Genomic DNA, 13,954 nt, shown 5'->3' on the forward strand with positions numbered 1-13,954 from the left:
CTGTGCCAAAAATAATCAGTGACTAATTTTATGTCTTTATGATTGCCTTTTAACTGCGAGTTATTAAAGATGGGGAGAAAGAAGATTACGTCCTGGTGGGAGGATAAATGAATGTTGCCATAGAAGCGAGGGGATGCTGCAGCACAACTTGGTCCATCTGGACCACAAACCATGAAGCCACGGCAGATCCTCGGGGGCGGCCGGCACACTGCGGGCACAGATGCACCCGCGTGAATCCGAGGCAAGCTGAGAGCCTGGGAGGTCCGAGAAGATAGAGTTGTGTTATCAAGTCAAAGCCAGAGAGTCAATATTTAGCCTGGACATGGAGAGCAGCTTATGTGCAGCCAGGCCCCCATCCACCACGGCACTTGATTGCCTTCCCGAGCTCTTCCACTAGTGGCTCTCGCTCTGCCTGATCTCACAGCCGGATCGTGTTTCCCCCTCTCTGAGCTAACCCCGTCCCAGAGACACTTTTATCAGTCTCAGGGCAAGGGAGAAGCCAGGATTTGGGGGGGTTCAAGGGATTAGGAAAGAATTTGCCTCTTGGAATCTCTTTCCTCCATCTGCCTGGGATAAATTGTCTGATGGAGACGGAGGCTTTGCAGCTCGGCAGGGAACTGCTCAGAGCTAAACATATGGAGGCAAAAACGCTCCTGGTCCCTCCCCGCTGCAGGAGCTGGGTGTTGAAAGGTCCTGGAAAGAGTGAGGAGAGCTCTCTGTCCCGTGGTCCCACGCAGGGACAAAGTGGGAGGACGTTTTGCCTGAGCTCTCTGCATGCAGACGTTACCCGCTCAACCCCTGGGTTCTTTCCTGGGAGGACCAGCTCGCCCACGGAAGGCAGGAGCAGGCTTTCGAACCCGCAAGCACCACGGGAAACATGATTAGCTGGGAGCAGAAGAGATTTTTATTTGGCCTGTTTATGATTTTCTGCTTTCATTACATCCCTATAAAGCAAACATGCCTTGCCAGTTGACCTGACCGTACTGGAGTGGGAACAGAACTGAGAAAACTACCCTTGGCACGTGCGCCCGCAGCCCTGGCTTGGTGTGGGGGGCCGTGTTTACAGCTCCATCCCTTCCTCCATCTGCGTTCAGCTTCTGCGGTGCGTTATTTATACCACAGCAGGGTTCACAGCATGCTCAGTCCTGTGTCTGCCAAAGAGGGGAAATCCCTGCCCTGGAAAGCAGACGACTGCTCCTAAGTTCATTTGCTTCATGGTCCTACAGCAGGACCATGGCCCAGGCTCACCAGGTGTCCGGAGCCCTGGAGGAAGGCTAAGTCCCCTCTGGGATGCCAATGCCCAATTTATTCCTCCTTTAGATCTTGCAATCAAAGACATTTCACACCTCTGCTAAAGAAAAATGTCAATACTGCAGATGTGGAACGTCACAGTTTCAGGGTACTTTTCTTAAACCTGAAGCCTTTCAGAAGCAGCTCTCCATAAGAGAGATGTCCTCAAAGCAGGATGCCTCCTAGATGTGCCAGGCTGGTACCAGCCACGGCTGCACCACGTCCCCTGGGACAGGCGCTTCTGCCCGAGGCTGTACCTGCCCCTGCTGAGCTGCGGGCTCTGGGTAGCCTTGCACAGGCAGGGCCAGAGCCCGATGGTCCTTTTCAGCTCCCCAAATGAGAGATGCTTCATCTCCTCGCTGCCTCCTGTGAGTGGGAAGCTGCGGGGAGGACCACATCCCTCCCCAAGAAGTGGCTGTGGCTGCGGCAGGGCTCCTGGGGACCTGGCTGCAGGAACAGATACCGCAGGGAAATCAGAGGGGTCAGAGGGCAAAGGACCTGCTCTAAACACTGGCAAAAAACAGTTTTCGTCAGGGCTGTCTAAGCACTGCTGGTCCCAGGTGCTGCTCCTCCTCTCTCCTGCAGCACCTTCTTAACCCGGGAGGTTCCTGATCTGCCTCTCTGCACCCCCAGCACCCGTGTCCATCCGTCTTCGTGCTCTGCGGGGGACAGAGGGACAAGCCACGTCCCACGTGCCCTTGAGAGCCACATCCCCCCCCCCCGTCCGCCTTGCTTGCAGCAGCCCCTGCTTTCGATGCCTGGGGCTAAACTGCCTTTTCTGGGGCTGAAGCGCGGGTGCTCCGGCTCCCGGTGATTGGGTGCTATTTTGCTCCGGCACAGTTCGGCAGCTGTTGCTGTATATTACCCCGGAGAGCCGGAGCCAGCCGAGGGGCTGGAGGCAAGGCGGCGGTGGTCGAGCCCCAGGTACGACTTTCTGTGGCTTTTAACCCTTTCACTCGGCGGGGGGGCGGCCCACGGGCACAGCCCCAAGGCAGCGCTCAGTCCACTGCTGGCCGGCGGCAGATCGGGGGCCGCGGGGGCCCGTTCCGGCGCTGCCATGTGAGCGTGCACAGGGAGAGCAGGGCAGGCAAGGGGACTATTTTTGGAAGTTTCTTTGATGTGAGTCAGCAGTAGAGGCAGCCTCGGGAGTTCGTGCGGGAAAAGTCCCAGCCGCAGCAGAGCGGAGCCGATTATTCGTTGAGCGTCCGTAGTTTTGTGCGTTTAAGAGAAGATGTGGCGTGCAGGGTGTGCGTTCGAGGGAGTGGGAGCATGGGCAGTGCTGGGCACGGGATGGATGTGTGGAGCAGTCATACCGGAGGGCTCCTGTGCGGGAGCCTGGGCTCTGGGGCTCCGGGTGACCAGCCCTGCCACGGGCAAGCCATCCCTGGCATTGGTGGCCATCCCTGGTATTGGTGGCCATCCCTGGCATCGGTGGCCATCCCTGCCCTGCTTGGCCTGGGCAGTGGCCATTTGCTTGGTACACAGGTGCTGGAGCTGGTCCGATAGGAACCAGCCCCAGGAAACCAGGTCCTGCGGGTGACACCACCCGTCCTGCTTGGGGATGAGGATCCCACGCAGGCTGTAGAGCCCTGAAATGCATCTGCCTCCCACTGGGGCACAGACCCCATCTCCTGTCCACAGGGGAACAGGCCAGACATGGAGCCGGTCAGCTCTGGGACCAAGTTAACACCCGCGGGGCGCTGGGTGCCGGGGGAGGATGGCTGCCTGCCCGGCCACGGCGCGGCTGTCGCAGAGCCCTGCAGCCGTCGTGGCAAATCCTGGAAACGCGCCCGGGGGCTGGAGGCGGTTTGGGCTCCTCCGTCTGGGTGAAGCCCAAGGGATGGAGGCATGGGAACAGCCAGGGACCTGGGACTGCAGCGAGGATGTGGCAGGACAGCCACATGCTACAGGGCACTGTTGCCCGCTGACTGCCCGGCGTTTGTTTTTATCCCTCTCGGTTTAGTGAGAGTCCCTCAAAGTGACACGGCAGCAGGTCCCTGTGAGGTGTTGGAGCAAGAGTTGGGATGCCCCAACGCTACCGATGAGCTGCTCGGGCACATGGGGAGCGCTCAGAGGCAGCCAAGGAAGAACGGGGAAAGGTACCTGGTCCTCGCCACGAGCCGGTGGCCAGGACGTGCCAGCCGTGGCCATGCCAGTGCCTCTGCGGTGGTGCTTCCGGTCCTGCAGGAGAGGGCTCAGCCCGGCAGAGATGATGGCTCTTTGCAGTGCCGTGAAATCACAGGGCAACCTCAGACACATGATGAGCACTTGGGGGGAAAAACTCTTTAAGGAAAAATTGTCCATATTTGTGCTTTCCTTGGGGCTGCCACCCCCCAGGCTGGGACCCCCCCCAGCCAACGCGAGAGTCCTGGGGCAGCTCCTTCACTTCCCAGTAGAGAAAGGACCAGACTCACCATCACTAAAATGAAACCAAAGTTGTTTGTTTTTTTTTTATTCCCTCTTGAAAGCAAAGACCTTTCAGGCCATGGTTCCCCCAGCCAAAAGGTTTTCTCTTATTTATTTTTTTTGTTTCCAATATCGTGTCTTAGATTTCCTCTGGGAACTGGTATTTTATCTCAGCATCAAAGGAGGCTTTAAGGGGGCAAAAATTCCTCCTTCTGGTGGGGGCTTACAAGGATGTGGCATCCAGATCCCAGCAGAGTGAGGGCCATGCTCCGAGGTGCAGAGAGGGCTGAGGCCGCACTGCGTTGGGACCTTGTTGGTGCATCCTCAACCGTAGCTCACCCCAGACCCAGGGGCAGAGAAGCCCCCAGGGAGCCCGAGGAGCCCAGCATGCTCCCCAGTCCTTCATTGTGTTGAACTGCTGCAGAGCCCTGGGGACCCTCCAGTTTTCTCTCCCACTTTACATCTGGGAAAAGCCCCGAGAGTCATCCCTGAGATTCATGGTCCTCTTGGGTGGCTTGAAGTCTTCTTTGAGGTCTGGTTGCTCCACGGTACCCAGAGCTTGTCCTGCTGTCTAGGCTACAGCCTCCAGCCACGTGTTTTCAGGGTGTTTGTACATGGCGACAATGTCCCCGTTCTGCGGGCTGGTGGGTGGCAGCGGGAGGACCACACGCCCCCAGCCCCTGGCAATTCTCACGTCCCTAAATTCACCACGTAATGGGCTGTGCTTGCCCTTGACAGATGCCGACGTGCCGGTGAGCAGCGACAGGGAGAGCAGTAGAGCTCATGTAAGTGCACAGCATCCCGGGGCTGGGCGTCTGCTGGCGGGGGGTCCCTGTGCCGGGGCTGGGGGCTGAGCAGGGTGCTGCCCCACAGCAGCGTTCAGCCCAGGGAGGGGCTCTCTGGGGAGTTACAGCACGTCCGTCCCGGGGGAGCCGAAGGCTGCGTCCTTCAGCTGTCACTGTCACTGATCCGTGCCGGTGGGCAGCTCTCTTTTGTGGCACCGATCCGGTGCCGCTGACACAAGCCAGCAGCCAGCCCGGCCACCAAACCCCCTGCAGCACCAAGCCCAGACCCCAACGTGTCGTGCGGTCCCCCAAGTCCTGGTGCACTGAGCCTGCTGGCACGCCCTGGATCCGACCCGCTGCCCTCAGTGGATGTGTGAAACCCTGCTCGTCTGTGCTGGGGGCGAATCCAGCCCCGAGGGCTTCTCTGGGGTGGGCTCGCTGACCCGCAGCCTGGGGCTCAGCAGCCACCAGCCCACCCGTGCGCTCTGCGGCGTGGAGCCAGCTAGTGGCTAAATCCACCTTAGCTGACAAAAAAAAATACCCCGATGTGTTTTTAAGGCTGCTAATGTTAATACACGCACTGGGATTAGGTGCTTGAGGAGCCGGTGACAAGCTCGGGGCCGGTGTGAGCATCAGCTCAGCCCTGGGGGACCTGGGGAGCATGAGCACAGGCTGCAGAGCGCAGGGACCAGGTCCCTCCACGGCTGTGCTGAGCACCCCTTGTTCTGGGAGGGGGCACAGACGTGCACCATTGTCCCCCATCCTGCCCAGCCATGCTGCTTGCTTTCCCCGTGGGACCATGCGGTGCTGTCACACCCCCAGCCACGCGCGCTCCCCTCCCCGCAGGGGCTAGAGGAGACGAGGACCCAGCTTGGTGTCTCTGAGCAGGATCCAGACAAGCCTGAGCTGAGCATGCCAGAGCCGGCGCCACTCGGCGTGGACAAGAAAACAGTGGAGAAGAAACGGGTGGAGAAGGTGGGAGCCAAAGGCAGCACTGCTGGGCCTCCAGGTGGGTGTGCAGGAAAGCCCTTCTCTGCCCCAAAACGGCCAGCCTGGCCCCAGGTGGCCACAGAAGCACGGACCCTGTCCTGTGTCCCGGCCACAGAGCAGTGATGGGACAAGCTCTGCTCTCCACAGTCCCCTGAGAGCTCAGAGACATGGAGATGTGATTCTCATCCACCCGCCAAATCCTGCTCCTCCTCCTCCTCCTCCTCCTCCTCTCTGCCCGGCCCAGATCTGCTGCTGGGGGGGGGAGCAGCAGAGTCAGGAGCACGGGCAGAGGTTTTCCCCACTTGAGCCCCAGGATGCTGTAACGCCATCGCAGCCCAAACGCCACGGACTCAGCCCCCCTGACACTCTTTTCCCCACTCCTGCAGTGCAAACACCTTCTCCACTGGCAGTAGCAGGGCAGACAGCTCCTGCCCCTGCCCCTGCCTCGGACGGGCTGTGCAGGAGGATGTTAGCCCCAGCTCAGAGCCCTTTGCCACTTCCCAGCTCCCCCAGTAACGCTGTTTTCCTTGGGGGTCCCCAGTCCCCAAGAGCCTCCCTGTGCAGAGGAAGGTGGAGCCCCACAGCCTGGACCCTGCGGAGGAGCCGCTCCTCTGGGAAGGGCTCACCCTCAACAAGTGCATCCTGGTGGCCTCCGTCGTCGCCCTGCTCAGCGTCACCTTCCAGGTGCTCCAAGGTGAGCCGGGAGCTGGATCAGAGAGGGACGGGGTGGCCAGACCCTGCTGCCACCTCCTGCCTCCTCTCTCCTCCTGTCTTCCAGCGCCGTGCTCCAGGGAGGGAGTCAGCCCCGGCCGGCAGGATGCTCCACCACCTCCCTTTCACGGTGGGTTCGGATGCTCCGGGCTGTCCTGATCCCCTGGATCCAGCCTGAGACGGGGCCCTGAGGGTAGGGTGGCCCTGGGACCCCGTGTCTGGGACATGACACCCGGACAGCCTCAGCCCCTGCTGACGGTGGCCTGTCCCTCTCCCGTCCCAGAGGTGGTCAGCGCCGAGGAGGAGGAGGTCCAAGAAATGGTGACTGCCCAGCCTGCCCAGCCCGAGAGCAGCCTGTTAGAGGACAATGATGGCGATGACGATGGTGACGATGATGATGACAGCAATGCTGACAGCAACTTGGTACGGGTCTGGGGTGGAGGGAGAAACAGCATCCTCAGGGCACCTCCCATGGGGGGGGAGCATCTCGTCCCCGGGGGGAGGGATAGAGACGGGTCCCGGTCTCTTGGGCTCATCACCAGCCCCTGGTCCCCTCCGTCCCCCTCCAGGCAGAGCCCTGGATCTTCAAGAAGTGGTTTGGCCGCTCAGCACCAGAGGACGGGGATGAAGAGCCCACAGATATTCCTGAGGTGCCGCCAGCTGCAGCCGAGGTGAAGAAGAGCCGGGAGAAGAAGCTGGAGAAGAAGGAGGAGAAGGCCCGGGAGGGCCGTGCTGCCCAGGTGGAGCGGAGCAGCCGGAGGGAGGCGCGAGCCAAGGACAGGGCGCCGGGGGACAAGCCTGGCAGAGCCCCCAGGGCCCCCCGGGAACCGGAGCAGCAGCCCCAGAGGAAGCGGGGCCGGGAGGGGAAAGAGAACCGGCGGGAGCGGGACGAGCCCAGGAAAGAGGGGTGGAAGGGCCGTCCCAGCAGGGCTGACAGCGGCGAGGAGAGCCCGAAGCGGGACTGGCGGCAGCAGAAGGGCAGGAAGCCCTGGGAGCCGGCAGCCGCGCCGGGGAAGGACGGCACGGCCAGGCCCAGGGAGGGCAAGAGGCGCGACTGAGGTTGGGGCGACCGAGGGGCTTGATGATGCTGAATCCAGGGGGGGCCAACCCCAGCACCGCCCCCGGCAGGGGCACCCTGCCGCTCCCTGCCTGCTCTCCAGAGACATCCCCGGGCCGGCAGCGCGGGCAGCGCGGGCAGCGCTCCAGGATCACCGAGCAGCAGCCGAACAGCCTGGGAGCCTGGCACGAGCCTCCCCAGGGACTTTGGGCCCCCCTGGATTAGATGCACAAAGGCAACCCGAAAGGACCGGGGGAAGGAGCTTCTCTTCATCTGGGCTTCGCGCTATTTCTCCATCCCCACCCGAAATCTCTCTTGCAGTTCATTTTCAGTTGTGGGCACAGGGATCCCAGTGAACAGAGTTTGTCTCCAGACTGTCTAGCTCTTCACTTAATGGTTTTATTCAAAGGAAATCAAGGGAGAAGTGTATTCTGGGTTAACGAAGCCAGGGTGCAGCCATCCTCGGAGGCACGTCAGGGGAACAACCGCGCTGGGCCCCGGTGCCGTCACTGGCGGGTGGCGCGAAGCTTGCTGGTGACAAAACAGGGCTGGAGAGCCCATCACCCAGGGATCCCTTCGGGCCTTGCCTTCACAGAGTCGCTTTTAGGAACGAAACACAAGTGCAATATCATGCAGCGCTGTAGCAACTACAGGAGACGTTCACAGCCCCCAACCCACGGCAGGTTTAAGTTTTTGCTAAATCAATAGAGATTAAAATAAACTATTTTCATTTTTAAAAAGGTATTAAATTGAATGTTTAAAAAAAAAAAACACCACCAAAAAAACCAAACCCATGAGAAAATATCTTGTCCCTGTTATGTTTGTGTGTTTTCTGTGCCCCCTCATCCCCGATGTGCAGGGGCTCAGGGCTAACCCGGGTCCCTGCGGGACAGGGCCGGGATGTGCCAGCCTCCGGCCGTGCCCCCGCCAGCCCTGTGGGGACACTGCAAAGCCGAGGGCTGGTCCCAGCACCGGGTGGGCTGCAGCCAGGACGAGCCCTGGAGCTGCTTTCTGGGGGTTTGGACCCTGCGGCAGCCCCGGCGGGTCTCGCTGAAGGCCAGGCTGAGGTGGGAAGATGATCTGGAGGCAGCGGGGCTCCCTGTGCCGACGCCGGCAGGGACGCGGAGCAGGTGCTTTGGCAGCAGTTTGCGCCCGCTCCTATTAATGGCGTGTAATGGGATCGCTCCCCTGGCTCAGCCCTCCCTCCCCTCGCCCCCCGGCTCTGGCAGCGTCCCGGGAGCGGGGTCAGTGCGGGGCGATGCAGACGTGACCCGGCAGGGAGTCCCAAGCCACTGCCAGCGGCTCTCCTCACACGGGGACAGGTCCCCAAGTGAAGGCTGGTTCCTGCGGGTGGGATTGTGCCTCTTGTTCTGCTTTCGCAGGTGGAGCCGTGCGGCTGGTGGGGGCCGAGTTACCGGCTGTGGGCTGGGAAACGGCCAGAGGATGCTGCAGTGGGGGGGGAGGAAGCAACAACTGCCCTGCCCAGCTGCTACAGGAACAGAAGGCAAGGGATAAATAAGTGTAGTCCTGGCGGGATCTGCCAAGCCTTGCCCTCCCACGATGGCCCCGCAGCACCCGTATCCAGCCCAAACCCCGCTGCGGGGTCAGAGCCGCACTGCAGCGTGGCCCCGTGGGTACCTCGGGCGTCCCCAGCATCAGGAGTGGGCGTGGGGCAACGCGGGGCTGCAGAGCAGCCCCCAGGGACTGGCACAGCTACAGACAAACCCAGAAGCAGAGCGACGCTAACGAGCCAAACCGTGGGGAAAGGACACGCGGGGAGCTCCCGTCTCGGCGAGAAGCACCAGCTCCCGAGCTGCGAGGGCAAACTCGGGGCGGGGGGGGGCCGGGGGAGGGAACAGGATGAGGGCAAGCAGGGAGGCGGGTGGGCACCTCTACCGACAGCCACACTCCTCTGCCACCATGTTGGGGAACTTGCGGACCTCCAGCCCCTCCGTGGAGAGGCTGATGATGAGCTGGTCCGAGTAGCGGACGGGCACGCAGCAGGGAGCCCGCTGGAGGGGCGAGCCCCGCTCCTGCATGCCCAGCAGCAGCACCGTGTGCGAGTAGTAGCTGGGGACGCGAGTGGAGAGGGGCAGCTTGCAGGGACCCTCGCAGTTGTTGGCCGCATAGACGGTGGGCATGACGATGAACTTGCGGTCGTGCAGGTCGATGGTCAGCTCCTGCAGGCGGCAGTGGGCCTGGTGCCGCGCGCTGCGGTTCTGCCGCAGCACCTTCCTCCGCTCCTGCCAACGCACCCGCACCGTCTGCAACGCCTTCAGCAGCAGCAGCGTGTGCAGCTTCCCCGAGCCAGGTGGCCGCTCGCTGGCTTGACCCTCACCCAGCCCTGGCGGGTAGTAGCAGAAGCTCAGGAGATGCTGGAAAAGCCCCATGTTGGCTTGGAAAGCTGGGATGTCCCTCAGCTCCTGGATCACCGCCTGCAGCTTGCCCATCAGCAGCTGCAGCACGGTCCCCTCTGGCTGCCAGTCCCCCAAGTGCTGCTCCAGCACGGCTCCGCTGTCCTGGGGGAAAAGCAGCACCGAGGGCTCCTCCGACTGCACCAGCCGCTCCAGCGCCGCCTCCTCCGACAGGTTGAGCAGCTGGTGAGGGAGGGTCTCCATCACCTGGAAGTCCAGCCAGTGGTGGGAGCTGGGCTGGGTGGGCGGCTCGCTGGAGGGGGTCAGGACCTGGCGGATGAACCGGGTCAGGATGCCCAGGAACTGGCTGCTGCCGCCGGGTGCCAGGGATGAGGTGTTGGCTTGGCTCGGGGTGGTGGGGAATGGCAGCTCCTTGGTCCCGGCCTGGGCGGGGCTGTGAGGAGAACACAGGGAGGGTCATGGGGTCCCCTTGTACCCCAGGGGTCTCACCAGGCCCTGCCCCACATCGTCCCACCGTGGTCCCACAGCAGAAGAGCTGGGGCTGTCCCTCTCCCCCCAGACTCCCAGCCCCTGTGCTTTCCCATGGCTGCAGCGAGGGCCACACCTGAGCTGTGGGTACGGAGCCGTGTCCACCACCCCATCGGCAGAGAGGTAGGAAGAAGGGGCCAAAGCCACCTCCTCCTCCTCCTCCTGCCGCGACTTGGCCAGCAGGAGCAGCACGGGGGTCATCCTGGTGAAGCACTTCTCATCGGAGCCAAAAAGGAGCTGCTGGGTCTCCGTGGGGGACAAGGGGGCACCTGGTGGGGAGAGGGGCAGTGAGGACAGTGGTCCAGGGTCTCCCACCCGTTCCCACAGCCCCTCATTACAGACGCCCTAAATGTCCGAGTCAGGACACAGAGGCCACAGACACCGGTGTCCCCTGCCGCCGCGGGCTTCCCACGTCCCTACCTGGCTCTCGGCGCTGCCTGATGGCCAGGGAAGCCTCGAAGCTGAGCTGCTCGCTGGTGCGGGTGACGGACGCCACGGCGGCTCCCAGGACGAGGTACTGGGTGGCCCTGGCGAGGCAGAGCCTCTGCACGGAGGGAAAAGGCACAGGAGCACCGGGGGCGTGGGTGAGGCATCACGGGGGGGGCACTCAGATGAGCCTCCCGCTCTGGTCCCCGCTGCCTCCGGGTCACCCGCTCCGCGGCGAAACGGGAGGGTCGGGACCGCCGGGACCCACCCAGCTCCAGAGCTGCTCGGGGAGCCGTGGGGTGCAGGGAGCCCCACGGGACCCGCGGGTGGGCAGAGGGGCCCCGAGCGAGCCTGGCCCCAGACCCGCCTCTCCCGGCTGCTGCCCCCGGCCGGGCTGGAGAGCCCCGGGGCGGCGGGGGGAGCCACGACCCCCGGCCGGGCTGGGTACCCCGGCCGGCCCTCGGGCCCTGCCAGCAGCTGGGGACAGGGTAACAGCACCATCTTCAGGCACGGCTCGGCCCCGGCGGGAGGGTGCGACAGGGCGCGACAGGGCAGGGGTGCTGGGAGGGGATGGGAAAGGGACTGGGAGGGGATGGGAAAGGGACTGGGAGGGGATGGCCAGGGTGCCGGGCCAGCAGAGCCAAGGCACGCCCTCCCACCTTCCCAGCACCCAGGACCGGACCCCCCCAGCCACGGCCACCCACCTGCTCCCACGCCAGCCCCGTGCCGGTGGCCAGCAGCTCCTCTCTGGGCCCGGCGCGGCTGCCCAGGTAGAAGAGCAGCAAGGCGAAGCGCAGCTCTCCCAGCGACCGGCCCACCTCTGCCTGGAAAACCAGCTTGAACCACAGCTTCGCCTGGGCTTCCCACTTCACTGGAAAGGAGAGGACAGAGCGGGTGAATCGCCCCTCCGGCGGCTGCGGGGCTCCTGGGGGGATGGTGGGTGAGGAAGGGGCTTCGGGGCCGAGCACCCGTCTGACGCAGCGACCAGAGCATCTGGGGCGGGAGCCGACAGGGTGGAGGGATATGGCAAATCCCCTTCCCCGTTTGCAGGGAGGTGGCTGCCTCACTCCCAGAGTGGCTCTGGTAAATTTTCATGGTCAGATCCCCATAGAAATCCCTTCTCCCATGGCAGCTGCTCTGGTGGCTCAGGGACATCGTGGCCCTTGCATCACAGCCACAGCACTGCCTGAGGAAGAGCCACTTCCCCATCTGCCCGGCACTGGCAAGTTCAGCTGAAAATCCAAAACCGGGGAGGGGAGGAATCTCTGATTTAGGGCAAGAAAACAGCCTCGGCCTCCCTGAGCCCTGTGCTCGCCCCCCCTCTGCTCAGCCTCAGAGCAGGGATTTCACACCAACCTTCCTCCAGATGCAGCACGAGGAAGCGGTCCTGCCCTGGCTCCACCACGTGCGCGTGGATGTGCTTCAGGGGATGGAGAGTGGCACCCACCTCCCCGGCTGGGCAGAGCCCGAAGGTCTCGAGATAACTTTCATCCCAGCTGGTGCGTTGTCTCAACAGCTTGATGAAGTTGCTTTCATAGTGGGTGAGGACACCCACAACTTCCAGGTGCCTGGGGGTCAGCCCGTCCTGGTCCATTTTCACCCTGCACACGGGCCCTTCCAGCCCCCCCAGCGGCCAGGGGTGCAGGCTGGAGCCGGACCAGCCGATGCCCCCACCCTCAGCCATCCCCTGGAGGCATCTTGCTCCTGGGTCAGGCTTAGAGAAGAGGCGAGCAGCAGCCGTCACCCTTGATCTTGCTGCGGAGCTGGGTCTCACTTTTTCCTGTAAACTTGCATTTTCTCTTTTTCTCTCCTGTGCTTCAAGTCCCAGCTCCTCCGGCAGGCTCAGCTCCAGCCGGTTACTTGGGGAAATCCTTTCCTCCGCGTCCCCCTTTCTCGGAAGCGCTGCAGAGGGGAGCGACAGCACCAGGCACAGCAAAAGCACCCTAAGAGCAGCCTTCATGTTCCCACTTCAGCTGCTCCCAACGCAGTCGTTCGAGCCGCTCACACGCATCTCAGAACCCTTGGGCGGAAGGGGAGGACAGCGTCTCCCTTTTAAAAACCGGTGGCCTTGAGTTGACAATGCACAACACACCTCCCTTGAGAAACTCAAAGGCTGTCATGCTGGAGAGGAGGGAGGGATGTTTCAAAGAAACTTTTTTGTTCTATTTTTGGGTTTGCATCTAGTATTGGAAACATTAAAAAGTTAAAGCTGTTTCTCTTACTCTTAGGGACGCACGTCCTTGACTTCAGATGTTTTCTAAAGGAGGATGGACGTCTAGACTTGGATCTTCACGGGGACTGGCACATACTATTCCCATCAACAGTGAAACACAGGAGGGAAGAATTAGCCAGACTGGGAGGAGGGGGATAGAGACAGATAATGGGCAGAAACTAAGTAAACGTACGGAAAGCATTCTCCTCTCTTCACTGGCAAACCTCCTGCCTTGGCTGGCACCGCGTACGCTGCAGTGTGGAGATGCCGCCTTGCAGGGGCTGTTAACGCAGCTCCCGGGCTCCAGGCTGCTCAACCCTGCGAAGGAGAAACTCACGGGGTGCAGCAGCAGCCTGGTGACTTTGAACAGCTAAGACTTCATAGAATCATAGACTCACAGACTGGTTTGGGAGGGCAGGGACCTCCCAGCCCATCCAGTCCCACCCCTGCCATGGGCAGGGACACCCTCCACTAGCCCAGGTTGCCCAAAGCCCCATCCAACCTGGCCTTGACCACTGCCAGGGAGCCAGGGGCAGCCACAGCTTCTCTGGGCACCCTGTGCCAGGGCCTCAGCACCCTCCCAGGGAAGGATTGCTGCCTCCCATCCCATCTCCATCTCCCCTCCTGCAGCTTCAGGCCATTCCCCTTGGCCTGTCACTCCCTGCCCTTGTAAACTTGACTTTGAAGTCTCACAACACACGTACCATAAGGACTTTTCCCTCTATGAGATGCCAACACTCGCTGTAACACTTGGAATTACCAGTGCCACCCACCTAATCCACCCCAGAGAAACCTCCCCCCCGCCAAGGTATCTCCTTTTTTTGGCAACAGAGGGCAAGGGGAACGGCACCTGCAAAAAAAGTTCCGATGCACGCTCAGACCCTTCTCTGGCTTTCCAAGACTTTGCAGCTCGGAGCTCAAGATCTGGCTATGGAACATCATAAACAGGCTGCACATCCGAACTGGGGTGGGACAACGGGCACCACACCAAAGAGCTGCAAAGGCCGATCTCTCTGCCGCAGGAGCCGTGACACAGGACACGCACCTGGCAAGGGGAGACCCACACAAGCCGATTCGGGCATCGGGCCAGCTCAGCCGGAGCCAAAGCGCTCCTGGGAAAGCCAGCGAGGGCGCTGGCCAGGAGCAAGGTGGGGGCAGGCAGCCCTGGTGTCCC

At 62.0% G+C, this 13,954-nt stretch overlaps 2 protein-coding genes across 2 annotated transcripts; one reads left to right on the plus strand and one right to left on the minus strand.

Moving 5' to 3' along the window:
* Positions 1 to 2,116: 2,116 nt before the first annotated feature.
* Positions 2,117 to 7,979, plus strand: JSRP1 (junctional sarcoplasmic reticulum protein 1). The gene is made up of 7 exons (XM_075776598.1): positions 2,117 to 2,214; positions 4,435 to 4,481; positions 5,328 to 5,490; positions 6,013 to 6,165; positions 6,250 to 6,312; positions 6,466 to 6,605; positions 6,752 to 7,979. Exons 3-7 carry the CDS (start codon positions 5,394 to 5,396, stop codon positions 7,238 to 7,240), a joined length of 942 nt encoding a protein of 313 aa, XP_075632713.1. The 5' UTR covers positions 2,117 to 2,214; positions 4,435 to 4,481; positions 5,328 to 5,393; the 3' UTR covers positions 7,241 to 7,979.
* Positions 7,980 to 8,932: 953 nt separating this feature from the next.
* On the minus strand, positions 8,933 to 12,679 carry AMH (anti-Mullerian hormone). Its single transcript, XM_075776545.1, has 5 exons — positions 11,925 to 12,679; positions 11,273 to 11,439; positions 10,563 to 10,686; positions 10,219 to 10,411; positions 8,933 to 10,047 (listed from the first exon to the last, which is right to left on the minus strand). Exons 1-5 carry the CDS (start codon positions 12,526 to 12,528, stop codon positions 9,132 to 9,134), a joined length of 2,004 nt encoding a protein of 667 aa, XP_075632660.1. The 5' UTR covers positions 12,529 to 12,679; the 3' UTR covers positions 8,933 to 9,131.
* Positions 12,680 to 13,954: the final 1,275 nt, after the last annotated feature.

The sequence above is a fragment of the Balearica regulorum genome, chromosome 26, assembly GCF_011004875.1.
Source record: "Balearica regulorum gibbericeps isolate bBalReg1 chromosome 26, bBalReg1.pri, whole genome shotgun sequence".
NCBI lineage: Eukaryota > Metazoa > Chordata > Aves > Gruiformes > Gruidae > Balearica > Balearica regulorum.